Source organism: Pistacia vera, unplaced genomic scaffold (genome assembly GCF_008641045.1).
Source record: "Pistacia vera cultivar Batoury unplaced genomic scaffold, PisVer_v2 Contig177, whole genome shotgun sequence".
NCBI classification, from domain to species: Eukaryota; Viridiplantae; Streptophyta; class Magnoliopsida; order Sapindales; family Anacardiaceae; genus Pistacia; species Pistacia vera.
This window is the reverse complement of record NW_022195866.1, coordinates 216,127-244,059: the sequence shown is the minus strand read 5'-3', so window position 1 is coordinate 244,059 and position 27,933 is coordinate 216,127. Positions and strand designations below refer to the sequence as shown.

The 27,933-nt window shown below is 34.5% G+C and overlaps 4 protein-coding genes across 4 annotated transcripts; 1 reads left to right on the top strand and 3 right to left on the bottom strand.

Annotated features, from left to right (window-relative positions):
- Positions 1-7,367: 7,367 nt before the first annotated feature.
- LOC116126195 (pentatricopeptide repeat-containing protein At5g04780, mitochondrial-like) lies at positions 7,368-10,642 on the top strand. The gene is made up of 2 exons (XM_031411901.1): positions 7,368-8,894; positions 10,516-10,642. Exon 1 carries the CDS (start codon positions 7,390-7,392, stop codon positions 8,887-8,889), a length of 1,500 nt encoding a protein of 499 aa, XP_031267761.1. The 5' UTR covers positions 7,368-7,389; the 3' UTR covers positions 8,890-8,894; positions 10,516-10,642.
- On the bottom strand, positions 10,366-11,313 carry LOC116126197 (proline-rich receptor-like protein kinase PERK2). Its single transcript, XM_031411903.1, has one exon. The coding sequence runs from the start codon at positions 11,271-11,273 to the stop codon at positions 10,512-10,514; it is 762 nt and encodes a 253-aa protein (XP_031267763.1). The 5' UTR covers positions 11,274-11,313; the 3' UTR covers positions 10,366-10,511.
- Positions 11,314-15,202: 3,889 nt separating this feature from the next.
- On the bottom strand, positions 15,203-21,764 carry LOC116126196 (protein trichome berefringence-like 7). The gene is made up of 4 exons (XM_031411902.1): positions 20,689-21,764; positions 17,065-17,223; positions 16,187-16,494; positions 15,203-15,600 (listed from the first exon to the last, which is right to left on the bottom strand). Exons 1-3 carry the CDS (start codon positions 21,537-21,539, stop codon positions 16,212-16,214), a joined length of 1,293 nt encoding a protein of 430 aa, XP_031267762.1. The 5' UTR covers positions 21,540-21,764; the 3' UTR covers positions 15,203-15,600; positions 16,187-16,211.
- A 3,645-nt stretch (positions 21,765-25,409) lies between these two features.
- LOC116126212 (transcription factor bHLH82-like) lies at positions 25,410-26,183 on the bottom strand. The gene has a single exon (XM_031411917.1). The coding sequence runs from the start codon at positions 26,181-26,183 to the stop codon at positions 25,410-25,412; it is 774 nt and encodes a 257-aa protein (XP_031267777.1).
- Positions 26,184-27,933: the final 1,750 nt, after the last annotated feature.

Sequence of the window (27,933 nt, the reverse complement as noted above, 5' to 3'; positions counted from 1 at the left end):
GAAAATTACTGACACAGATAAGCTGTAATCTTATGGACAACTAAACAGTATATCATCCAAAAAAATGAAAAATAGAAAAAGAAAAAAGAGGTGGACAAAAAAAATGTTAGTTTGTGTTGAATAAAATCATTCAAAACCTTAGAAATAAAATTGAGAGAAGTTTATAGCAAAGGTTACAATGATCAACTCCCACAAAACAGAGCATTTTTCCATGGAGTAATTAGTCGGGGCAGAAGATAGAAATGGGAGGATGGTTAGTAGACTGACAGCTGTAAGAGGTGCTAGTTTCTGCTTATGAATGTATGTGGTTGAGATAAGTAAAGAATTTTTTATTTTCTATTTTTTAAATTTTGTTGGTTTTTATCAGGAATTAGTCCCCATCCTCTCCCCAAACTTGGTTGGGAGACCAGGACCTGGTCCTGTTCCAGTCCCCTTAAATTATATATCATATCTGCCCCTTAAAGGGGCAGCAACACCAATCGTTTAAGTAGGAAGAACCTATAGAATTTTACCATCTTTTAATTGCAAATGCTAATTAATGCCATATTGAAAATAAGTGCAACCATATAAATTCTTTTTGATATAGCAGAAACATTATAGCATGTTATATTCAGGTCAATTGGTTCTGGATCAAAGCTGAATCCAATTTATCCAAGTATCCATGATTGTGTTGCAGGTTGAGTTTAAGTTTTCATTCATATATCAAAATTGCCATCATATTTGTATATGTTGTATTGATTTGAAGGGTTGGTTGAATATAGGCTGTAGCATGCATGATTTTTATAATGATACTGTTTTTGTACTTTTGTGATAGATTTCATCGCAAAGATGTTCTGGACCTTCAGTGGTCTAAGGATGGTGCTTTTCTTATCTCAGGATCTGTTGATAATTCTTGCATTATATGGGACCCTAGCAAAGGTAAGAAAGATGATACATAACATGTGGTTAAGACGCTCTACTTTTTTATGCTTGATGGTCCTTGTTCTTGATCTTCAGGTTCTGTCCTTCAGATATTGGATGCACATTTCCATTATGTTCAGGGTGTGGCCTGGGATCCATTGTCCATATATGTTGCCTCTCTTAGCTCAGATAGAACTTGTCGAATTTATGCCAATAAGCCTCAGAAGTCTAAAGGTGTTGAGAAGATGAATTATGTTTGTCAGCATGTCATTACCAAGGGAGGAAAGCAGTCAGTTGATTGTAAGGTTAGAGATCGTCTTTGTATGTTTGGATTATAAATGAAATGCAATAAACCTTATGTATGGCTTCGGATGCAGGCAAAAAGCCATCTCTTTCATGATGAAACATTGCCATCATTTTTCCGAAGATTAGCCTGGTCACCTGATGGATCATTTTTACTTGTGCCTGCAGGTATGGACCCTAAAAAATGTTATAATGAAATTAAATATATATAAATGTCATCAGATATATCTTTCTGATTGTTTTTGTAGCTAAGCTTGAGCAAAATCTCTGGCTGCATAAATCTAGAGGTCATACTGCACATCTATGCATCCCTGTTAACATATGCTATTAGGTTTGATGATGTGTCTTGAGAATGTTGGCATTTCTTAATAGAAGGTACAGACTTTGTCTTTTCAAATGTGTCAGTGTGTGTCAGGTCTTGTGAGCAGCTTTTGCTGTGGTTTTGATACTCACAGCTTCATTTAGTAGCACTGAATTAATCTCACTGTTGAAAGGCCATTATTCTTTCTTGTTAATCTAACTGTATTTTGTCCAAACAGCTAGGGCCATGAGAGTCATTAATATAAAAAATTGATGCTTTCTAGTGTATCGATAAATGTCTGAGCATATATCCTTTCTTGTATTGCGAAAATTCACTTTGCTTCTTTCTTTTATCTTAAAAACAAACAAGATAACAAAAATAAGGGACACGGTTTACCCTTTTTTTTTATTAGTATTAATCTTGCATATATGTGTTTATAAATGAGCAAAGAAGTGAAGTTTCATTATTTAGGTAGTGAACTTGCATCACCGGCTTACTTTTATACTGCGGCTGTGAAATATATAAGCAGCTTACTTTAATTTATGTAAACTCCAAATTTAACTGAAGTCCTGGCATGCTTATATATCAACTTCTCATCTTTTGGAATTTGTAATCTTTAATTTTCCAAGTCTCTGAAAGAAAATTGCTTTTTATCACATCTTATCCAAACTTTTCAACTTCCTGCATTGGTTGTATTAGCAGCAATACTTTCATGAAAGTTATAGTTATTCATAGTGATATTTCTGTAATTTCGAACTTGTCCGTTGCAGGTTCTTACAAATTTTCGCCTACATCTCAAACAGTGAATACAGCATATGTATTTTCCAGAAAGGATCTTTCAAGGTAATACACTTAAAATTGTATTCTTTCTATACAGAAATCTTCTTATCAGCTCCATTGTCTATCATCTTTCGAGAATATGAAATTGAGACTGATTGCTGTAATGGGTTATTTTTAATTTAATTCTACAGGCCTGCTCTACAGCTACCAGGTGCTAGCAAACCTGTTGTAGCAGTTCGTTTCTGTCCACTGGCTTTTAGCCTTAGAGGTTCAAACTCAGGTATTTTTATTATGATACATTTTACTGTTTTTGCACTTATCATAACTTGGCATTTTTTTTTTATGATAATCTTAGTGCCCTTTGTTGACTTATGTAGGCGGATTCTTTAAGCTCCCTTACCGCCTTGTCTTTGCCATAGCAACTTTAAATTCTTTGTACATATATGACACCGAGAGTGTTGCCCCCACAGCAATCTTGGCTGGTCTTCACTATGCTGCCATAACTGACATTTCATGGTACATTGTTTTAGTCGTTCTGCATTATGTTCCAATGTAATTCTATAAATTCTTTATGTCACTACTGTTAATAACTTTTTCTGCTGTTCTCAATCTTCTTCTTGAAGGTCTCCTAATGCTCGATATTTAGCTTTGTCCTCTCAAGATGGTTACTGTACTCTAGTAGAATTCGAAAATGACGAACTGGGATCGCCCATCTCCTTATCAGGTTTGCAGTCATCTCTTCATTTTCTTCTGTTTGTCTATTTATCTCCTTCCAGTCTTTGGCCTGTGTCTGAAAGGTTTTGTATCAATCCAATATTGGTAGGAAATAAGGTCACAGGTAATGAGAACAACATCCCTGATGTTCAGAAATCCAAGGACATGATGATCGACCTAACTAGAAAGGATGATCTAGTTGTAGTAGATAGCAGAGGAATGGAAGCAGATGGAAATGAAGCAGGTAGCAGGATGACAGAAATAGAACAGAAACAAGAGGAACCAAGTACAGTTGATGGTAGCGTTCGAAACCAAATGCACAGAAAGAAAACAGGAACAGAAACAAACGAAGGGAAAAAAACCACCACGAAGAACAACAGTTTCACCTCAGCCGATAGCACACCAATGGAAGCAGAGAGAAATGAAGTCAAAAACAAAAAGACAGAAACAGAAAGCGAAAAAGGGAAACAACAGGCAACTCCTGTTCAAAATAGGCCTGCAGCAAAGAGGCGCATCACTCCAATGGCGATTGATCCATGACAATCGCGGTGCTAACCTCTGTAAAGTTTTGGTTTAGTCAACAAGTTGATTTTTCAATTCTTTTTCCTTCTAATACAGAAGCAGAATGTATGATATAGGGATTTAGCCAATCTTCACTTGATATTGTTGGAAACATTGTCCTTACAGATGAGGAAATGAATTTATTTATTAGGTGACAAAAAAGTGAGAAATTACGTAATTTGAAGTATTGAGTCGGTCAGCCTAAAAGAGAAGTGTGATACAATATATTTCGTTAAATAATGTTATGAATATCAAGTCAGGATCAATTTTTTATTTTGATTCAGGGTTATTGCCACTTACACTCCCTCAAAAATTCTGAAACGACAATGACACCCGGAGTTAGAAATTGTCACTAACAACTCTTATCGTATATTTTTGGCCCGTCAACACCCACCGCCATACCCAAAAGGCCATTGCTATGACCTTGCAAGGCCATATTTGCCGCATCGAGCGAGGCTGGTATTGGGGTTGAATTTTTTCATTTTTTATTGTTTGAGGTTTGGAGTTGAATGGTTCTATTATTTTATGAAAAATGATATGTTTACCACAAAATCTCACAACGTTCTTTTACAATCCTAATGTGTCAACATATTAATACTATCACGCTAGTTTCCACCATACTCAAAACACTATGAGTTTTCACCACAGCCAAGACACTACGAAAAATAAATGGTCGTTCCTTCAGAAAGAATGATCATCCCTTATGAAGGAACGATCATTTCTTTATAAGGAACGATTGTCTCTAATGAAAGAACATTCATTCCTTCATAAGGAATTGTTGTTACTTAAAGAACAACCATGGTTGTTCCTCACCTTGTTTCTCTCCTATCAATTCCTTTCTTCAATTTCATTCTTCTTCTTTTCTTCTTGGAACAACGTTCTTCTTCTTCTTGGAACAATTTTGTTCATAAAGGAACAACGTTGTTCCTTACATAAGGAATGACGGTTGCTTCATAAAAAATGGTAATTCCTTCCGTAAGAAACAACAATTCCTTCATCAGGAACAATTGTTTTTTTGGTCTAGTCAAAATTACATTGTGTCTTGGGTACGGTGGAATTGACGTGACAGTGCCAACTCAACTATTATGTCGGGGTTGTGAGAATATGTTGTTGGCGTAACATACTCTTATTTTATTAGAAGTGATGAATGAGTTTCTATGGGGATTGAAAGTGTTTTTGGTGGGGATTGATGTGTTTTATGTGGTGGTGGAGTTGTTGGCTACGGTGGGGATTGTTGGGTTTGGCTGGATGATGGCGGGGTGTTTGTGCACTTGAATTGTGCGTGTTGTATGTGTTGGGTTTGGGTGGAGGTCTGGTGGGTAGGGTCACACATAGGCCTGCAATCGAACCGAACACAAGCGAACAGCCCCGTTCGATAAGCATGTTCGTTTTCGTGTTCGAACTCGAATGAACACAAAACATGATGATTGTTTGTGTTCGTTCGATTAACAAAAGGTCAATTCATGTTCGTTTGACTAACTCGTAAATACCTGTTCGAATAATTTGTTCGATAACTTGTAAATACTTGTTCGAATAACTCGTTCGAATGCCTGTTCGAATAAAAAATATATTTATTATCATTTGGGCTTTGGATTTTTGTTTTAAAATTTGGGCTCGGCTGGTAAGGGAAAATGTGAAATATATATATATAAAATGTGTAATTGTGTATGTACAAAATTATTATCATACATATATTAATCATAAATTAAATATGTTTAATATGTTATGAAATTACCAAAATTATAGATTATCATATATTTATTATCATTACATAAATTATCATAAATATTTTAAATGTTTACATATATATTTTGTATCAACACCTATAAATTTATAGTGGAATAGGGGTCTATTATAATATATGATCAATACATATGTGTGATTAATTTGTTATATATAATGTGTAATTATGTATATACAAAATTATTATCATACATATATTAATTATAGGTTAAATATGTTATGAAATTACCAAAATTATAAGTTATCATATATTTATTATCATTACATAAATTATTATAAATATTTTAATGTTTACATTTATATTTTGTATCAACAGTCAACACCCATAAATTCATAGTGGAATGAAAGTCTATTGTAATAAATGATTAATACATATGTATGATTAATTTGTTATATATATGTAATTGTATATATACAAAATTATTATCATACATATATTAATCATAGGTTAAATATGTTATTAAATTATCAAAATTATATTATCATTCATGTCTACATATATATTTTGTATCAACACTTATAAATTCATAGTGATATATTTTGTATCAACACTTATAAATTCATAGTGATATATTTTGTATCAACACTTATAAATTCATAGTGGTATGAGGGTTTATTGTAATATATGATCAATATAAATGTGTAATTAATTTAAGTGTAATTAAGCTATTATGTTATTAAATTTATTATGTTATACATCACTTGATTATACAATATGTTATGTTCATAAATTTGTCATATTATATTTAATTAAGCTATTATATTATTAAATTTATCATTCTATATATCACTTAATTATATAATATGTTATGTTCATCAATTTATTATACTATATTTAACTAAACTAAACTATTATTAAATTTGTTATGCTATATATCACTTGATTATACAATATGTTATGTTTATCAATTTACTATACTATATTTATTATTTATTAATTGAAATGCTATCTTATAATATTTAATTATTAATTACATTTGAAAAAATATGAAGCTATTATGTTATTAGATTTACTATATTATATATCACTTGATTATACAATCTATTATGTTATTAAATTTGTCATGCTATGTATCATAATAATTTATTACTTCTTAATTAAAATGCTATATACTTATATATTTAATTATTGATGACATTTGGAAAAAAAAAAAAAAAAATCCAAACATATTATATATATAAGAAAAACAAAAGTATCATAATATTTTATTATTAATTACCATTAAAAAAAATTCATCCAAATTAAACCAAACATAATATAAAAATGAAAAAAAAAATATAAATTATAATAATGCATATCATATTTTTCGAACATAAACGAATGAACAATCGAACAAATTGTTTGCGAACAGATGGATCAGTCGAACGTGTAATGTTCGCGAACATAATCGAACGAACAACCCCTTTTCGAACTCGATCGAACATATTATCGAACGAATATCGAACTATTCGTGAACAATATCGAATAGTTATCGAACGAATATCGAGTTGTTCGCGAACTGTTTGGTTCGTTTGCAACCCTAATCACTCGGGAACTTGAGGATATTAAGATCATTTTTCGTTGAAACTATAAAAAATATTCTATCAATAGAGGATCTTTTCAGACCTTATGGTTTAAATAAGGATGTAATAATAACCCGAGCTGGGCTGGAGTGGCCTAGTCAGGCATATAATACACACGGGCCCAAGCCTAGAAAATAAGGCTCGAGGTGTACGTAAGCGGGGCTATGTATAATATTGAGATTTTATAAAATTACATAGGAACCCTCTAAAAATTACAAACAGTTCCCTAAAAAGTTTCAGAAAGTTCCTAATTCCTATCAACTAATGTCCATGTAGCTCCTTTTACAATGTAAATTACCAATAACTTATAAAATTACACATGCCCCCATCTATTAAGGAAAATATCGAAAACTTCACTATATTAACCAAACCTGGGCTTGAAGCCCGGGTAGGCCAGAAATCCGCGCTTGCGTAGAAAAACTGGGCCCGGCCCGGACCGATCCCGAGTTGACTAATTTAGATACTGCTCCTTAGTCCTTACCGCCCTCTCTTGACTCGACCGTTATAAAACTTTAAAAAACAAAATGTCACACAAAACGGTATATTACTTCTCATCTCTACTGAGAAGCTGTGCTTCTCTGTTAGCAATCTCTCAGGCAAAGCAAACCCACACTCAAATCATCGTTCATGGCTTCCTTCCCAACGTTTTCCTCCAAACGGATCTCCTGTTAGCTTACTCCAAATGCGGGTTTCTTCGGGACGCTCGCCAAGTGTTCGATAAAATGGCTAAAAGAAACATGCATTCATGGAACATTTTGATTGCTTCTTATGTTAGTAATTCGATGTATGGTGATGTTTTCCGTGTTTTTGGTATGTTTCTTGAGATGGGTTTTCGACCCGATTACTATACATTGCCTCCTGTGATTAAGTCTTGTGGAGGCGCTGGCGAAGTTTTTATGGGGAAGTTGCTTCATGGTTGGGTGATAAGACTTGGGTTTGAGGAATATGTGATTGTGGGTACATCTGTTCTGGATTTTTACGTTAAAATTGGGGATTTTGTTGATGCGAAGCAGGTTTTTTCGGGTATGTTTTGGAAGGACTCTGTTGTTTGGAATACGATGATTTCAGGGTTTGGGAGGGCTGGCCTGTATAGGGAGGCTTTGGAATGTGTTAGGAATATGAATGAGGAAGGAGTGAAGATGGATTCCATGGTGATTCCTAGTGTTTTGCATGCATGTGGAGGGGATGGGGACTTGATGAAAGGGAAGGAAATACATGGTCAAGTTGTTAAGAGCGTTCTTTTTGAGGGAGATATCGCAATTTGGAATTCATTGATTGATATGTATGCAAAGTGTGGATGTTTACAAGATGCTGAAACAGTTTTCAGGAATATGCACCATTTTAATTTGGTAACCTGGACAACAATGATATCTTGTTATGGGATCCATGGAAAAGGAGAGGATTCTTTGTTTCTTTTTAAGAAGATGAGAGATTGTGGATTTGAACCTAATTGCGTTACATTAACTGCAGTTTTGTCTAGTTGCAGCCACTCAGGTTTCATAGATCAGGGTCAGAGGATTTTCAACTCCATAAGCTCTGATTATGGGTTTGAACCTAGTGTGGAGCACTATGCTTGCATGGTGGACCTTTTGGGTCGATTTGGGTATCTTGAGGAAGCACTTGCATTGGTAAAGAATGTAAAGTTGGAGGTGACTGCAAGTGTCTGGGGTGCCCTGCTTGCAGGTTGTTTGATGCACAAAAATGTTGAGATTGGAGAAATTGCAGCTTATCATCTCTTTGACTTGGAACCTAGAAATCCTAGCAATTATATAGCCTTATGTTCTATTTATGATTCTCTTTGTATGTTGGACGGTGTCTCAAGAACTAGAATGATGATGAGGAAAATGGGTTTGACTAAAAGCCCTGGTTGCAGTTGGATAACCATTGCAGGGAAAACCCATATATTCTTCCAAGGGGATCATTCTCATCCCCTAACTCAGATGATATACAAAATATTAGATGAAATCATTAAGGAACCAATGTTGCCTGATGCTTGTAGACAGGGAAACATTCTTGATAACTGAAACAGGTAAATAATTTTCCCCAAAAAGCTACAATTAGATTTGGTGATGCTTGTACTATTCATGAGGGTCTGCAATTTGGGCAATAGTTTCCAGAGTTGAAGCATTACGCTACTGTACCTTTCTCATAGTCCAGGCAGAGCTGCATTTTGGAATGCAGGATGTGTGTCTACGCATATACCATGAAAAACCACTGGATCCGCTAGAATATAAAGCTGTGAAACAGATTTACATCATCTATCAATTTGTTCCATGGTTAAAACTTTTACCTATGAATAATGCTATACATTGTAATTTGGTGTCCCAATTTTTAAATTTCAAGTGATGTGACACTGATTTATAATTGTCATATGGAGGAAGAAATAAGATGACAAATAATATGTAATAATTGATTAGTGTTACATCACTTGAGATTAAAACTTGAAATATAAACTTGGCATGCACAGCATTACTCTTTACCTATTTTTGTTGTTAAGATTTTTTCCCCTTTTCCCAGTTAGATCATGTTTGGTGTGTCATACTGTATAGTATTTTATTGTATTGGATAACCTTAATATAATATTATACAATTCAGACTTTATAGTACAACTACTATTTGGTGCTTTTGTACAGTACAATGTGGTTCACCAAACATACCATTAATGTGTAATCTTGTGTCATTTTTAAAGTGCAGTTTGTTAGGTTTCAATAATTAATCTATATATGTTAACCATATGGTTAAAGAATTAGTTGTTGATGGTGATTTTTTGGTTGAAGGTGAGAATAGTACTTCTGCTATGGCTGTTCGCTATAACTTAGTAACGAGGTTGTCAAGAAAATCTCTTTCACAAAACAAGAACATACTAGAAGGGTGGCTACAGTGTTGTTGGCATTGGCACTCCTATGCTTAAGTTAGTAATTTTACTAGATATTTGTCTAAGTTTTCTTAAGTGTTTTTAGAATTTCATACCAGTCCTTTAAGTGTGGTGTGTATAAGAGATCTCTAGTCACCTTGGATGGAATACAAAAAATGCTAGAGAAAACTCGGTCAAAATGTATCGCGAATCATTAACTTCGGTGTTGAAGTGCCAACGTCGACAATATTGCCAATGCCCTTTTAATGCATACTTGTTTTGCAACAGAGATTTTCTCCACTATGATTCTAACTCAAGTCAAAGGAAATAAAATTAAAACCAAAATGAACCAATTGCAAACTTTGTTTTTTTTTTTTTTTTCATTTTTCTTTAACCTCCGTCCTGTATTAAATAGATTCTGATTGCTGCTGTGATCTCTTCTGCAGTGTATGCCATGAGACTCCTTTATGTCACATTTAAATTTTATGATACTAAAATCACTTTTTATATTTTTATGATAATTTCCTGATGAGAGAAAGATCACTGCAGCAGTGAAGTATATGTTTTATCTGTTTTATACCAATTAGTTTCAAATCAAAATTCTTTATATGGGCTTCTTGGAGTTCTATGTAAAGGATAAATGTAGTAACCAATAACTTTGCAGTTTTTATTTCCAACAAAATACTTTTACAGTTATGGTAAAAATAACAAACGTTCGTGTATTATCACAGCAAGTTTATTGAAAATAAATGATCTCTTTGCCGCTTATGCATGTCATGTACATCATTTCTGTTAGGCCTTGTGCTCAAGATGTTGATGACTGGACCCCAAAGACAAAGCTGCCACATCAAAAGGTTGAGGATCCTGTGAACTCTTATTGTGGGAGCCTTTCACAATACTGTTTTTCTTGATCTCTTCCTCAACATGGACATCTTCTTCAATGGTTAACACTGTGGTCTGTTCTCCATGTGGGCCTGGTACAACAGCTTCTTGGACTTTCATATGTTCATCAATGCTTATGATTTCAGTCTTTTTAACCATCCTCTTCTTTTTCTTTTTAATAAAGCAGCATAAGGCAACTGAGAGAAATGCAAGGAAAAATAGGCCTCCAAGTGAGACAAAGACAATAACTATAACGGTTGAATGGTGTCCTGGCGTTGGTGGAGGTGGTGGAACAATATGAGGTGGCAACGGCGGAGGTAGGGTATGAGATGGTGATGGTGGAGGAAGAGGATGAGGTGGCGGTCTTACAATGGGTGATGGGGGTGGTTTTGCTGCTGGAGGTTGTGGTGCCGCTGGCACGGGAAATGGTGGCGGTGATGTAGTAGGATTATGCGGTGGAGCTACTTTTGGAGGTGGACTATTACTGCCTGGTGGCACTTGTGGAGGGGATGGAGTGTTATGAGGTGGCGCAACATTTGGAGGGGACGGAGTGTTATGAGGTGGCGCAACGTTTGGAGGGGATGGAGTGTTATGGGGTGGAGGAAAATGAGGATAATGAGGTGGTGGTAGAGGAAAGTATGGAAAGTTAGAGTTCTGAATGGAAGAAGTCATTCTATGTGAGAAAGATATGGAAGCTGATAGATTGAGTTTGTGCTGGTTCTGACTGATGGAGAATTCATCATAAGCTCAAGCCTATTTGTAGTGCTGACTCCTGTCTCAGGTTTTCAATTGTTTTATGTTTTGCATGCTTCTAAGGTTTTAGTTACTTGACTCTCATGCTAAGCTTTTGACGAGTTGTCATTGATTGCATTAAAAAACACTTCTCTTATTTTATTGATTTCCAAGAGACTTACCATTTCATTTTTAATATAAGGATTGCTGATGATTGGTGTGAATTTGTTTTCTGCAATGACCAGGTGAATGTAAATACAAATTCCTGAAAATGAGGTGCTCTTAAGCTCAAGCAGTCATTTTCTTCTTACAAGTAACAGCTGAGTTGAGGTACTGGAAGATTCCACCTACTCAACTCCCTTGTCTTCCATCACTGAATTTTTTATTTTTATTATTTTTTTCTTTATGCCAATCAATTTCTTTGTCCATATTTTGTATTTATTTTATCATACCACAGTTTGAAGATTGGGCAGCATTGGACTCAAACAAGCAGGGAAGATAACCATGAGGTGGAAAACTGAATGTAAACTTTCTGATGTGCAAGCAGTTTCCGACATTCTCACTTTTTCAGGGTATTTTCTTGTATCAATTGGTAGTTTTTTTCTGAATTGGTTTGCTCCAAACAACAACGCTACGGACACCGAAAAAATTATACTGAAATTGTGTATCGGCCTACGTGTACCAGTCGCGTGAATTTTTCTTCAATTTTTTTCTAGTGAACGGCCATCCAAAAAATTTGGACGGCCGTTCACTCACATGGACCCCCGTCCATATTATATGGACGGGGGTCCATATAACAGGGACGGGGGTCCCCATTTAAAGGACGCCCGTCCTCGAATAAAATATAATAAAATTTTTTTTATAAACATTAGGGACGGTCGTTCATCTGTTATGGACGGTCGTCCCTTCATTTTGGACGGGCGTCCGCAAATAAGGGACGTCCATCCTTAACCAAAATATGAAAATAAAAAAAAAAAAAACTTTAGGTACGGCCGTCCCTTACATTGGGACGGGTGTCCATTCCTAATGGATGCCCGTCCTTTATGTTTGGACGGGCGTCCATTATTAATGGACGCCCGTCCATACTTTTAAAAAAAAAAAAAAAAAATTCTAAAAATAACTCTTCTTCTTCGTCCATAGCTTTTGGTTTTTGATTCTGCACTGCATTTTATCGCTAACCCAATAAGCTTTTCTTGTTTTGTCACCTTTTTCTTTGTTTACTTCAATCAACTGGGAATTTATATTTTTAGGCACAACGACATTTGCAGCTAAGAATTGAAGCTCAAGGGAAGTACTTATAGTCCTTTTGGCTCTGAGCTGTTTACTCTCCTTGTGGGTTGATGTTGACAATGGCTTGATATAGAGGGGGGCTCTTTGCCGGCGAAGCCGCGGCCCAGGTAGCCATTTCAGCTAGAGGCAAAGGGAGCATTGGCTCCTGCAGGGAAGCTTTAGAGTTTTCTTTCTCTTTATTTTCCCTGCTTATCCTCTGCCTCTCCAGAAGCCTGTTCTTCGCCTGAATTCTCCTGTTGCCTGCAACTCCCTCATATTTATAAGCCTCTGCTGTTGCTCTCTCTCAGCCGGCAGAGAACAAGACCTCTCCAATGAAAAAACTCTTCTCTCACCTTCCCCAGAGTCCTTTCTCTGAGTCATGAATCCAGCCACTGAAGACGACCTTGTTAGCGAGTTCTCACCCTCGAAGTTAATTCCCAAAGAGAGTTGAAGATTGAGGTCTGGTTCATGAAGAGATTCTGAATTTGACTGTTGGCTTTGCTTTGGATTTCCAATTAGTTTCAAATCAAAATTCTTTATATAGGCTTCTTGGAGTTCTATGTAAAGGATAAATGTAGTAACCAATAACTTTGCAGTTTTTATTTCCAACAAAATACTTTTACAGTTATGGTAAAAATAACAAATGTTCGTGTATTATCACAGCAAGTTTATTGAAAATAAATGATCTCTTTCCCGCTTATGCATGTCATGTACATCATTTCTGTTAGGCCTTGTGCTCAAGATGTTGATGACTGGATCCCAAAGACAAAGCTGCCACATCAAAAGGTTGAGGATCCTGTGAACTCTTATTGTGGGAGCCTTTCACAATACTGTTTTTCTTGATCTCTTCCTCAACATGGACATCTTCTTCAATGGTTAACACTGTGGTCTGTTCTCCATGTGGGCCTGGTACAACAGCTTCTTGGACTTTCATATGTTCATCGATGCTTATGATTTCAGTCTTTTTAACCATCCTCTTCTTTTTCTTTTTAATAAAGCAGCACAAGGCAACTGAGAGAAATGCAAGGAAAAATAGGCCTCCAAGTGAGACAAAGACAATAACTATAATGGTTGAATGGTGTCCTGGCGCTGGTGGAGGTGGTGGAACAATATGAGGTGGCAACGGTGGAGGTAGGGTATGAGATGGTGATGGTGGAGGAAGAGGATGAGGTGGCGGTCTTACAATGGGTGATGGGGGTGGTTTTGCTGCCGGAGGTTGTGGTGCTGCTGGCACAGGAAATGGTGGCGGTGATGTAGTAGGATTATGTGGTGGAGCTACTTTTGGAGGTGGACTATTACTGCCTGGTGGCACTTGTGGAGGGGATGGAGTGTTATGAGGGGGCACAATGTTTGGAGGGGACGGAGTGTTATGAGGTGGCGCAACGGGGGACGGAGTGTTATGAGGTGGCGCAATGTTTGGAGGGGACGGAGTGTTATGAGGTGGTGCAACGTTTGGAGGGGATGGAGTGTTATGGGGTGGAGGAAAATGAGGAAAATGAGGTGGTGGTAGAGGAAAGTATGGAAAGTTAGAGTTCTGAATGGAAGAAGTCATTCTATGTGAGAAAGATATGGAAGCTGATAGATTGAGTTTGTGCTGGTTCTGACTGATGGAGAATTCATCAGAAGCTCAAGCCTATTTGTAGTGCTGACTCCTGTCTCAGGTTTTCAATTGTTTTATGTTTTGCATGCTTCTAAGGTTTTAGTTACTTGACTCTCATGCTAAGCTTTTGAAGAGTTGTCATTGATTGCATTAAAAAACACTTCTTTTATTTTATTGATTTCCAAGAGACTTATCATTTCATTTTTAATATAAGGATTGCTGATGATTGGTGTGAATTTGTTTTCTGCAATGACCAGGTGAATGTAAATACAAATTCCTGAAAATGAGGTGCTCTTAAGTTCAAGCAGTCATTTTCTTCTTACAAGTAACAGCTGAGTTGAGGTACTGGAAGATTCCACCTACTCAACTCCCTTGTCTTCCATCACTGAATTTTTTATTTTTATTATTTTTTTCTTTATGCCAATCAATTTCTTTGACCATATTTTGTATTTATTTTATCATACCACAGTTTGAAGATTGGGCAGCATTAGACTCAAACAAGCAGGAGGTGGAAAACTGAATGTCTAACTTTCTGGTGTGCAAGCAGTTTCCGACATTCTCACTTTTTCAGGGTATTTTCTTGTATCAATTGGTAGTTTTTTTCTGAATTGGTTTGCTCCAAGACATCAGCATCGGCAGCTCTAGTTCATAGTATTGCAATTACTTAATAAAATCTTTTTTCTGAGGCACATACTGGTATCAATTTCATAAGATAAATGCCGTACACAATATTCTTAATCTTACTGAATTTGAATGTTTTTGCTTGTAGGAATTCAAGTAACCAGAAGAATTTCTCCTTTTCACAGACGACAGTTAAGGAGCAACTCAACCAGAACTAGCATGTAATCTGCAGTTCAAGTTTCGAGTTTGTCAACGGTCTCTAAGGGACCGACTGCTATTCTTATGGAGTTTGAATTATACTGACGAGAAATATGAAGATAGAAATTTACTGCAAAATACATGAAATCAAACTACTATGCAATCCATTCTGGAGAGCAACTTGTATTAGCAAACTGAGCTTGTCATTCATTTAACTAAAGAAATATTATGTTCAATTTACCCACCAAAGAGTAGCAGAAAAAATGTCTACATCAATTTCTTAGTCTTGTGCTCTGACTCTTGTTAATCGTCGTGGACTCTCATTACCAAAACTCTGATTTCAGAACAGGATGGAAAATTTTGTTACATATAAGGAACCAAATTTCAGGCCCTTCTCACGTACAAAAGAATATATGATTAAAAAAATCTTTTCGGTCGCAAAACTGTTCTATCCGTGTAACTCTTTTATCTTTTTCTCCAGAAAATGCAGATTCTCCTGGCTTCTGAGCGGTGATCTGAGGCTGCATAAGCTTTCTTGCCGGGGTTTAACTGTTGGTCCTAAATGTAAGTTGGCCAAATCTGCAATCCAAAAAGAAAATAGGTAAAATGAAATTCTGTAACAGAACAGTATTAAGTTGCGTACTTTCTTGACTAAAGAAAATCAATAATGGCTAAAAACAAAGGGGCAGGAAACGGCGAAAGTAAGAAAATTTTAAATGGGACGGGGTGGATTTCATTGAGTGGAGATCATGTAATTTGTCAAATACCGTTTCTTTAAGAGTCGGTAAAAATAATAGAATGAACTACTGAAAATGCCTCGGATCATTTATGGATGAGATAGCACACACCAAAATGGAAGTCCTGTATTCCTATAGAAAAGATGAATTTGTTATATGAGATGGTTATGTAAATCGAAAACCATTACAGAGGCGAGGTTTCATTCAAGTTGACCATGGCACATAAACAAGGAGAAGGATAAGTAGAACATTGATTTATTTATTAAACAGTTCCGCTATTCAACATTTAGTATGATGTTTTCTTAGGACAAAACATGGGAATGAAAACATGCAAGCTCATATTACCGGTCAAAGGCTTCATAGGTAGAACTTATGCAGAGATACAAACAAGCGAAGTAGAAGACAACTAGGAAGGAAAATAAACTCACTTGATGCCATTCATTAGAGGGGAAGTCAATCGTTAGTAAGCAGATATGTGAAGAAAACTTCATTCCACACATCAGGTACTCCTGGTAGACACCAGTGGCTACAATCAGGTACCAATGGGTTGTCACTCCACATACCCACATGTGCATCACTCCGGAAAGCAGACATGGGTGTTATATGCAGAATGGATACAGGAAATGTCATATTCTTTATCACCTTCATTGTGATCCCTGAAAATATGTTGCGGTCGCTCACTTTGATTTCAGTAATAGGTCTCCGAGTCACATTGCATAACCTTCGGGTTTGATCACTGATGTGGAAAAAATCACTATTAAAGTCCATAATGAAGAATGCAGACAAAAGCACTATTGATAGTGCATATTGAAGAGTACAACATGAAGCAATGGTAAATCCAGCAGACAGTTAGTAATAAATTAAATAAAACATATAAATGGATGGATAAAATAACAGCTTCAATGCTGTTTGGTTGCAGCCAGCAAAACATATTCTAGAATAATCTCAACTCAAGAAGCCTTTGATGATAAAATAAGAGCTAAATACATTTTGTTTTCCGGATTCGATAACTCAGAAACCCCCTTCGGTTATATAGCTACATACTATATCAATTAAAAGGTTTGATCATAGCTCAACCAGAGAAATATAAGGTTGTTGAAAGGGAGTAAAGGCTGTAACCTAAAGCCTTTTTGTGGTGAATAATCTATTCTTGGTGAAGAAGAAAGATAGTAGCTTTTTGATAACATTGACTTGAATATGTTTAGTTCTGGACTCTGCTGCAGACTTTGTTTGGGGAAATTATATGAACAGGAAGGCTAAGCATATTCATGATTACAGCATCAGGATACCAATATTAAAGAGTTACCTCCAGTGAGATGGCTCAAATGTCCGGAAAAAGACATGTGTTTTGTTTGTGTCAATTGTTTTCTCGACCCATGATGCCCATGTGCCTAGTGCTAATCGGAAGGCAGTAGGTATAGACATTCCAAGCTTTATAGAATCTCCAACCTGGAAATAGCAACCCCTGTCCAGAAACAAGGTTACTCAAACATGTAAAAACATTGTATCATGCAACAACATGCAAGAGTAAGGGAACAATAATGTTTAATGTACATAAAAATCATGAGATATGGTGTTTTACATATCCTTTAAAGCACACAAATGATTTTCCAGATGAAACCTGTTAGGATCTCACATTAAGAGGGAAAAAGGGTGGACATGTGGTTTATAAAGAGTTGGACACCCTCTCTTGGCAAGCCGGTTTTCCAAGGAGAGTTTTACCCAAGCCCACAAAAGGACCACTACCCAAACCGATTCCTATCAATTTGAAAGTGGGTTACCAATTGTTGAGAATGGGTCTGGGCTAAAATCAGCTTGCCAAGGGATGGTGCCCAACTTCTTATAAACCACATGCCCACCTATTTTCCTTCTCAATGTAGGATCGTAACATTCCCCCACGCTGTGAGACCCAACACCCTCGTTGGTCTTCTTTCCAGAGAGTGCTCGCCCTCGTCGGCCTTACTGCCCTCCCTTCAGGTCTTATTTGGCCTAGAAGCATGTCAGCAACTCTCCTTCTCAGCCCCTCCGGGACCCACTGGGCCCTGCTACGTGGGCTCGGAAGGTGGGGCCTGCTCTAATATCATTTGATAAGTATGGGTCTGGGTCAAGGACCTTAGGGGAGTTGGGTAAAACTCTCCTTGGAAAACCGGCTTGCCAAGGGAGGGTGCCAACTCCTTATAAACCACATGCCCATCCCTTTTCCCTCTTAATGTGGGATCCTAACAAAACCACTTGTTTTCAACAAACTAAAAATTAAATACTTATATTCTCTTACAGAGAGGATAGGGAGCATTGACATGCTAAACATAGACTTACAGTTCAAAACGTATATCTTGAAATATTAAAATAACACAATAATGACAGTGGTAATAGCAACAACACAAACTTTAACAAATTATCAGTGCAAGTATGGAACAAACCAGCAGTGCCTTGGAAGCAAATACAAGTCTAAATTTAGTGCCTAAAGCAGAAAGATTATTCCTCCAACTAATAGTCATAAATTGCCATCTCTAGTGACTTAATCTATTGAATTAAAACAGAACGTTTTTCTTATGAATACATGGGCACAAGGAAAAATGAGGCTCTGCAACTGAAGCACGAATTATGCTCAAAGATACGTTAACTTGGGTTTCTGTGCTTGTAAACCAGCAATTTGACAGGTGCTAATGTATGAAATTTACAAATATAATGTAACTGCAAGATCTTACTATATGCATGGGTTGCACGGAAAAGTCTTGAATCATTTCAACTTTCCTCTTTGCTAAGCATTTGATCCACCAGAAACACAAGTAATAAACACTTGATCAGGTGTAGAAATCTATTAAATTCTTTGTAAATAAAGTTTCCTTTGGATATCCAAAAATGAAATTTTTTTATTTTTTTTATTTTTCTTTTTTCTTTTTTTGGCTAACATACTTGGATCAATTTACACATCAGGCTCAGCAAAATATGAAAGTTGATTATTGATTGTGAGTGAAAGTTGATTATTTCTCTAACATGAAAATTCTGTAAGAAAATTACCTCTTTTTTCCCTTGTTTGATAACCAATAATCCTCAACCCTTTTTTACAAGCTGACCAAGTTTAAGACAAGGGACTGGACTACAGCTGAAACCTTCAACTTTGGTAGCAGGATTAAAACCAAAGTAGGTGGACCTAACAAACCTCCAACCTCTTTGTTGAAAGCTTAAGGTCTTAACCCCTCAATCCAACCCCCTTCGAGTTATTGTACAAAAGAGAGATCAATTTTGGAAAACTAGCAGATATTCCAGCTGAGGTATCTGAATGTGACACTAACTTCCCCTTAGACTCTAAAATAGAAGTAACCTTTGTGAATACCATAATGAGGAAGAAAAACTGTGTTCAAAATACTTATGTTCCTTATTAAGAAGACTTTTTTGGGTCTAAAAATTTCTTCTTTTAATATTAAGAAACTGAATTTTTTTTTTTTTCCTTTAGCTGGAGTTGCAGGGGTACTAGATCGGGTTTTGGGATTAACTCTAATCATAACAAAAGATGGTTTGATGTGGATTAGCTCTATAGAAAGCAAGCTATTCTGGAATTCAAACTAGTTGAAAAACTCACAGTTTAATTTATTTAAAATTATTTATATAGTGACAAAAGATAACATTGAATCAATTTTGAGATAGAAAAAGAAAATGAAACAATAAGCTCCACTCTTGAGGCTGACAAGTTCCTGGTCTTTAAGCAGAGAATAAAATTTTCACTGCTGAATATATTGCAGGAATTCCAAAGGCTACAAACCCAAGCTCATGTCATTGCTATCAGCACAATATCCTCCCACCTAATCTTTTATAGCAATAACTACCAACCACACAAACTAACACAAATGATTTGCGGAAGACAGCCACAAATTAGCCAGTTTAGAGAAAGAAATCATATGACACCCATAACATGTTCACAAAAGTCAGCAACACTCATGGCTTCTCCAGGGAAACTTTTTGTTTTGGCATTGGTCCATACATGAGGGGTTCAAGAGTGCTGAGAAAGATAACAATCATCACTAGGAAAGCACTTGTCTAGAATTCTAACCGGCCACTTGTTATTCTAAAGCAGCAGAGGTCCATAAAAGAATGGAAGCACTTACTGAAGTACAATAAATATCTTGTCTATGTTCTTTTCCTTCTATATCAAATTGCCACGTTTCACAACCTCCAGATATGATTATTAGAACTCATGGGGATAGATCAGATATAGATTGGGTGAAAGTGGAAGCAGAGTGACAACAGTCACAGAGGAGATGTTGTAGCAAAAAGTCAGGATTGGTCATTGGTTAGAAGACCAAAAAAAGCTACTTTTATGTTCTTATTCCTCAAGTGAAATGACATTTAGGGAGAAAGCAGAACTTGAAGGGAGTTCAACCGCAGAAGTGGGAAGATACTTGCTTTCTGGAGGGAAGATAAAAACTGATTTCTTTCTGATGGGAATTTCAAACATCAAAAGAAAGTAGCTTCCTTTCCAACATTAGCATAGATCTAACCATGACAGGAAGAAAGGGAGAGAGACAGAGAGAGAGAGAGAGAACTACAGTCATAAACTTCTAAAAAGCTATTGTAGAAGGACAGAATCATAAATCTATCAAATGCGGAGAGAATGCAATAAATTTTAATTTATCTAATAAATTTTAATTTATCTATTGCAAATGAAAATTTTAGCAGTAAATTTTAAACATGAATGAAATGTACTATACCGTGTATGGAGCAGAGGCCAAAAAATCTAAATAATGTTTTTGTCAAGACTATAAAGTTCTGCATATGAGAATTGAGAACAAAAGAACTGCCTTTCACGTCTCAATAAAAAATTCAAAACCACTAAATGAACATAAAAACTACACATTTTATCATATGTCAATTTCATATGAGAATAACAATGTGTCACCATAGAAATTTACATATGAAGCAAGGAACTTACATTTGAAAAAGCTTCCCAGGCACCCACCATTGTCCTGTGTTGAATATGAGAATGTCTGCATTAATCCACTCATTGCTAATATTATCCAATTTGTCCAATCTAAGAGTTGACTTCACCCTCCTTGGAGCATGTCTAGGCATCCAACCATGTTGCACCAAGAAAACTGAGCGAAAGAACTCAATAGTGAAATTAAAGGAACTAAACCGAACACCTAAAAATCTAATCTGTTTTGTTATCTTATTCCCATTGACTTCATAAACACTCTTCTTATCCTCCACTCCAGTCATTAGCAAACATATCAATGACTCCCACTGTGTTCTACTCATAGAGTCGCCAACAAAAACAACCCTCTTACCACGAAATCTTTCCAATATATTTTGCACATTGAACCTTGGTATATCACATTTCTTGGGCTTCCACCTCCATTTAAGATAATCTTTATCTCCCCGTCCGTTACCTAAGCAATTAAATCCTTGTTCGGCAAATGGACATTCCGAAGCATTGTACAATGGATAATTATCATCTATAACCCAACTTCCATCAAGAATATTACAGCTGACCCCTGAATTGTTCAATTTGGAAATACTATAACCAAGAGATGCCCGACTGAGACTTGGAAGCACATATATATAACCCCCACCAATGACAATAAGAAACGAAGCCAAAGAACCGATGATGATAAGCACGTGAAACCATTGTGAAAGACAGCTCAATCGATTCCCTTTCGGACTTCCTAAACCTAATCTGGCGCTCCCAGCAAGTGCGGAATTCAAAGTCCTCCGAGCAGACGACGTGCTCCTACTTAATGACAAAGGCCTATTAAACCCACTCATCATCTCAATCATTAGCATTGCCAAGATTCAACATACCATTATCCAAACTATACATCATCTCAACCATCTTTTCACCACCATTATTCAACAAAAATAAAACAAACATGAGCCCTATCATGACATGAAGATCCTTTAAACCCATTATACGAAAAACGAAACAGCTACAGACCAAGCCACCATATATAACTCAAGCTCAAAAGAACAAAAAACCTCCAAGCCCACATATCAACACCATTTTAAATACAAGAACAAAAACATCTATAAAAAAAAAAAAAAAATCTATATTCAATCCAAGAACACATTTTGATCACAACCATTAAATAAATCATCAAAAGAACCAAAAGGGAATCTTTAGAATCTCAAGAAAACCTGGCCACAACCATCTCTGCAGCTCTGATTTCTCTTCAAAATTGGTAAACTCTCTCAGATTCTATATCCAACAGAAAGCTGCAAGCTATCTTCACAAATCCGCAAAGAATAGGAAGATTAATGAGGGATAATGGTGGAAGAGATCGTGAAGATTGAAGAGAAGGAGAATTTACATGAAAAATAGAGAAAATAAGAAAAAAACAGAGAGAAGCCTGAAGAGAGAGAGCAGTAATGTTTTAAGTAGTAGTTAAAGAAGATCGGTAATAGAGATTTGTTTTTTTATCTGTACTATTTTTAAATAAAATTTAGTGATTTTTTTTTTTTTTTCTCGAACCAAGGTTTAAAAATAAAACCAAGTCTCACTAAGATTTAAGAAATAATATATAAATTCTCTTATCATTAATAAACCGCTAATTTGCTGTTAAAATTTATGATATACTAAATTAATGAATATTTATGAACTTGTCTCTTTATTGTTTATTTTAACCTCCAAAAACTAAATGATAAGAGAATTTATATATTATTAGGAATGAATTTTAGTTATTTAATAATATATATTTATTTTTGTTTCTCAATGTTACTATTGGTTCATTAAAGGTTATATTAAAAGTAATTATTTATTAACTTTTTCCTTAAAGTTTATTATTATTAAGTTATTATTATTAGTCCTATAATATTCACTAATCATTAAAAAAGTTCTTTCTTTTTTACATGGTAATAACAACATTCAATTATTACAATAACTTTTGCCTTGTCGCCATAACTTATGCTCGAATTATTGTTTGAGTTATTTTGAAATAAAAAATATAATTATTTTTAATAAAAAGAATTAAACCCTAGTTTAATATTAGATGATAAAAGATTATGACATGTCAAAATAAATAAATAAAATAAAAAATTAGTTTTTGAACGACGTTGAGACTTGGTAATTGAAAGCTAAATAATACAAAACCATCCTTTTCTTGACCAAGATTAAACCTTTAATTACTTTGGTAATGAAAAAAGTGAAATGGCCTTTTCTTGACCACTGGCAAAAGTAAATGGTTATAACACTAAAACGGTAATTTTTAATAATAAAAAAATTATCTGATTCCATAAATTTTTTTGAGTTTATTTAAACCGTCGAAATTTATAATTATTTATATCCTATTTTATAAATTTAATTTTATCTTTTCTTATGTTTAAAATATTTTAGGGTAATTTAACATTCTTTTAATTTAATTATTATTTTTGTAAGGATTTAATAAATAATTATTTTTCTGTCAGCCCAACAACTCCTTTTTAGCTATTTAACAACCTCATATCTAAGTCAATCCAATAACTAAAACAGTTGTTAAGTTGACATTAAAATAACTATCTCATCGACTGTTTTACAAATATTAATTAGATTTAATAAATTTAAAAAAATTTAAGTTAAATTATTAAGTTACATCTTTAATGTTACCTTTAATTAAAATCTATATAATAATACAAATTTTGTAAGAATTTTGAAAAATATAAATATATATTTTAATATATAATATTTATAATTAAAAATAATATACATCATTTTAGATCCAAAACTTAAAGATGTATAAAAATAATTCATTACTCAATGAAATATACTATTTTGACAAAATTAAGAAACTTTAATATAATTCATTACTCAACTTCTCTTTATGCTGCATGGATGATCATATAAAGGCAAATATATATCGAAAATTCTTAGGTTTTTGGATTTCCGGATTTTATCAAAACCTTATATATATATATATCCCACAATTTTGCCTTCTCAATCAGTATGATAAAAAACTTCATCTTGCAAATTTTAGAACAACAGAACCAAATCAAATCAATTGAAGGTTGAAAATTTTCGACTTCAGTTATGTATTTATGTTATCAAAATCACTGTCAAATCTTTCCAAGTACACATATTATGATAAAATATTATGAAGGTCTTGAAATTTTCCATGTGATACTTAGTAATTTTTTATATGAGAGATTGAATATTCATCGTTTATTAGACTTTGCTTGTGGAGCTCTGATTTTGTTTAACGCACGAAACAAATTTTTGTTATGTTTTGATTATGTTTACGTATTCTGATAATGTTTGTAATTAAAAAGGAAGCATTATTTGTTCTTACTATAAGATTTAAATGTTTTGTAAAATTTCTAATTTACTTATATATAGACTTCAATACTCATTATTGACAAAGGTATCATTTGTTTCTTGGTTTCAGAAATGATACATTGAGAATAAGATTTGCTAATCCATTGAAATTTCACATATTGGAGAGAAACTTTATTGTAATCATACAATTATTTTGCTTCTGATTGTCGATGTTAATTAATTTACATTATTTAGGCTATTCTACTTATATATTCTATAAATTAATCCTTGTAAGAACCTCAAGGAATATTACTCTTCTTACTTCTCATATATAACATTAATAAAAATCCATTTTACATAATAAGAATTAATGCATATCGGATCGATGCCCAATTAATTCCAGAACAAATANACAAATGATACATTGAGAATAAGATTTGCTAATCCATTGAAATTTCACATATTGGAGAGAAACTTTATTGTAATCATACAATTATTTTGCTTCTGATTGTCGATGTTAATTAATTTACATTATTTAGGCTATTCTACTTATATATTCTATAAATTAATCCTTATAAGAACCTCAAGGAATATTACTCTTCTTACTTCTTATATATAAAACTATAAGAACCTCAAGGAACATTAATAAAAATCCATTTTACATAATAAGAATTAATGCATATTGGATCGATGCCCAATTAATTCCAGAACAAATATATATTATTAGTTTTATATATCTAACAACAAAGAAATTAGAGTCTAATAATATTATAATTTAATTAGCTAAAGCTTAATAAAATAGAAGTTTTCTTTCTTAAATTAAATGAAACCCCTCAATATAAATCTTTTCAAAATTTATCAGGAGATGTATCTACCTTTCACTTACATGCAAGAAACAAGATTATATTATATATCTTAAATAATCTCTTAATTTATTTTTCCATCTAGGGTTTCACTTTGTTCATCCTCTAGGCCTTTCTTCTTTAGTTCATAAACAAGCTTGTGAATCTGCACAAAGATCATCATTCCTTTCTAAAATTCGCTTCTATCTCCACATGGACACAACTCATTCATCATATTTGCACATGGCTTCATCCCTTTAATTTATATAATATTAATTTAAACCTCTACAAAAATACACACTTCCATACGTATACAAATCGAGCAAAAGCCAATAATAATATTATTATTCAATAGCTCCCTCTCACGTCACTGTTTTTTTCCCGGAAAAAGAGTCCCCCAAACAAACTTTCCGGCCACCTTATTATAAATTATTCATAATATAAAAATTATATAATATATTTTATATATGGTTGTACGTAACTCAAGCTATCCGTTATGATTATTCTTCAAGCCCCTTTAGTCAACAATATCCTAACAACTTTTTCCTTTCTTTCACATGAATCCTCCCTAAAACATTATATGTACATTTAATCAGTTGTTTTTTCACTAATTAAGCTCATTATTTCGCTAATTACCTCGTGGTTAAAGCACAAATTGTTTGTCCTGGCTTGGAACGTCAGGCCCTGGTGGTGATGATCGTGTGAGATTGCAATGGTTGATGAAGCGAGAGGATTATTCGTCATCGTTTTCGGGCGTGAAAGTTGCCGGTCCACGAGGCATGGCGTCTGTGTTGATGGTTTTTGTTGATTATTCGACTGGAGTAACCGGATTTGCCTCTTGAGGAACTTGACATAGCGGATGGCCTCGTCCAGCATGGACGCCGTGTCCATTTTCGTGCCTCCGGGGACAAGCCTTTGCAAAATTCTGATCTTTTCGCTGATTCTTTCTCGTCGGTGACGCGCTGCCACGCTCTGGGGGTCGTCGCTGATGCGGATGTTTCGCCTTTTAGGCTTCCGGATGGTGGACGGATCGATGTCCACTGGCTGCATCGCCGCGATCCTGTACATCATCTCTTTCATGGCGCCGAGCTCCTCCTCCGGCTCTTCTTCTTCCTCTTCCTGCTGTTGTTGCAATTCCTCCATGTTGTGTTGTTGTTGCATCTGTTCAGCGAAAACACTCGAAGAAGACAAGTGGTGGTTTGCTGCTGACGATGAAGCGATTTGCGGCGTTTGAAGAGGGAAGTTATAGCTCGGAAAGAGGGAATTGAAGGTGCAAATCGGGTCATGGAGGATTTGCTCTTCCATATTCGCCATCTCAACTTCCCATACATGATTTCCGAGCCGAGTTTGATTCATATCCATTGCACAAAACGGTCAGCTCTTGAAAACCAGTTTGCTACAACTTGTAAAGAATTAAACTTCAAGAACTCAAAGAAATGTAATAACGTTCTTGAAGAAGGAGAAACAGCTTGATGACACTTAAAAAAAAAAAAGAAAGAGTTAAAAAATTAAGAATCAAAGAGAGAAAGAGAGAAGAAGGAATGATTTGGGAGAATTTAGTTTTATGAAGAAGGGATGGATATATATTATATATGAAGAACAAAAAGAATTGACAAGAGATTGAGGGTGGACCCACCTTCATGAAAGAAGAATCAACGGTTGAGATTTTTTTTTTTTTTTCTATCTTAACTTTCTCTAGGTTAACATTTATTACTCATAGCTAGGGTTCTTGTTCTTGTTCTTGTATTGAATGGAGATCATCAATTGAAGCGCTGAAATTCTAGGGATTCTTCATTGCTTTTAATACACACTACTACTTCCAGTTTTTCTAAAGCTCTCTTTTTCCTGTTTGTTTCAGAAGATTGTTGGACTTTAATGGAGATCATCAACATTTTTCAGATATTGTTACCATACAATCATCACATTAAGCTTGTAATTACTCATTAATCATTGATTAGCCTGGCCACTCTAATCATTTCTTGACCCCATACTCAACAAGAACTAATTAACTTAACTTAATTAGATTATTATTATTATTATTATTATTATTATTATTGCAGCTTCCTAAAGTTTAATTATGAGTATGGGTGATGATCGAGCTCATATTTAACATAAAATTTCAGGACACTGGTGAATGAAAACCTGCATTTTAAAAGCATACACAATGATTAAGAACTAACCGTACTTGGTTGGAGCATAGTAAATAATGTTTTTGGCTTGATCCCGAAAGCAAAAACCACCTCATAGTATACTGTTTCTACAGTACTTCTGAGGCTGTTCAATCTCAGTGATCAATCATGAACCAAGTTCTCACCAATCAGAAGGCAGAAGAGATTTGACTAAATAAAAACTTACTTCATCACCGTCCTCCTGATTGAGATCAGACGGGTTGTGCAAGTTTGTGAGGTCATGAGTTTTTGTTTGGAAGTGAGACACTTGATTGTGAACAGAGTTGTAATAATTAGAAAATTTGCGCATGCAGAGAAGGGCAATCATTCTAGGGTTTCATTTGGGTAGGTGTGCTCAGAATACTTATTATGATGCAATATAAAAAGCCATATATTTTATATGCTTCTGTTTAATTTGTATAAATTAAATGCTTCTCTTTATTTGTTTATATAAAATTAAATTAAATATATTGCAACAAAATTACATAAAGAAGACGTTTAAAATGAGGAAGTTTTCTTTTGGATTCAGTCACTTAGTTTTCATGCATATTGCAACCAAGTTTTACAACGTCGGTTGCAAAACACTTCATCTTGGAAAATCAATTTTCTTCTATATGACATTTTCTTAAGAAAAGAAGGGGTTTTTATTTTATATTATAAAAGAGCTTTTTTTGTTTTTCAAAACTATCATTTATGTTAACATTTTATAGGATTTATATACGTATACGTAATATTTTTATATTAAAAATTATATCAATTATTCACATTAAGTAAAAGATTAAAAGAATACGGTTTTTTAATGTCTTATAATTTTTTAAGAAACTTTAATAAAAATTGTATTTTTTTTATTAAGAATAGTACTTTAAAATCATCCTTAATCACATTTTTGTTGTTGTATATATATATATGCATAAAAAAAATTATGAACATATGCATAAATAATA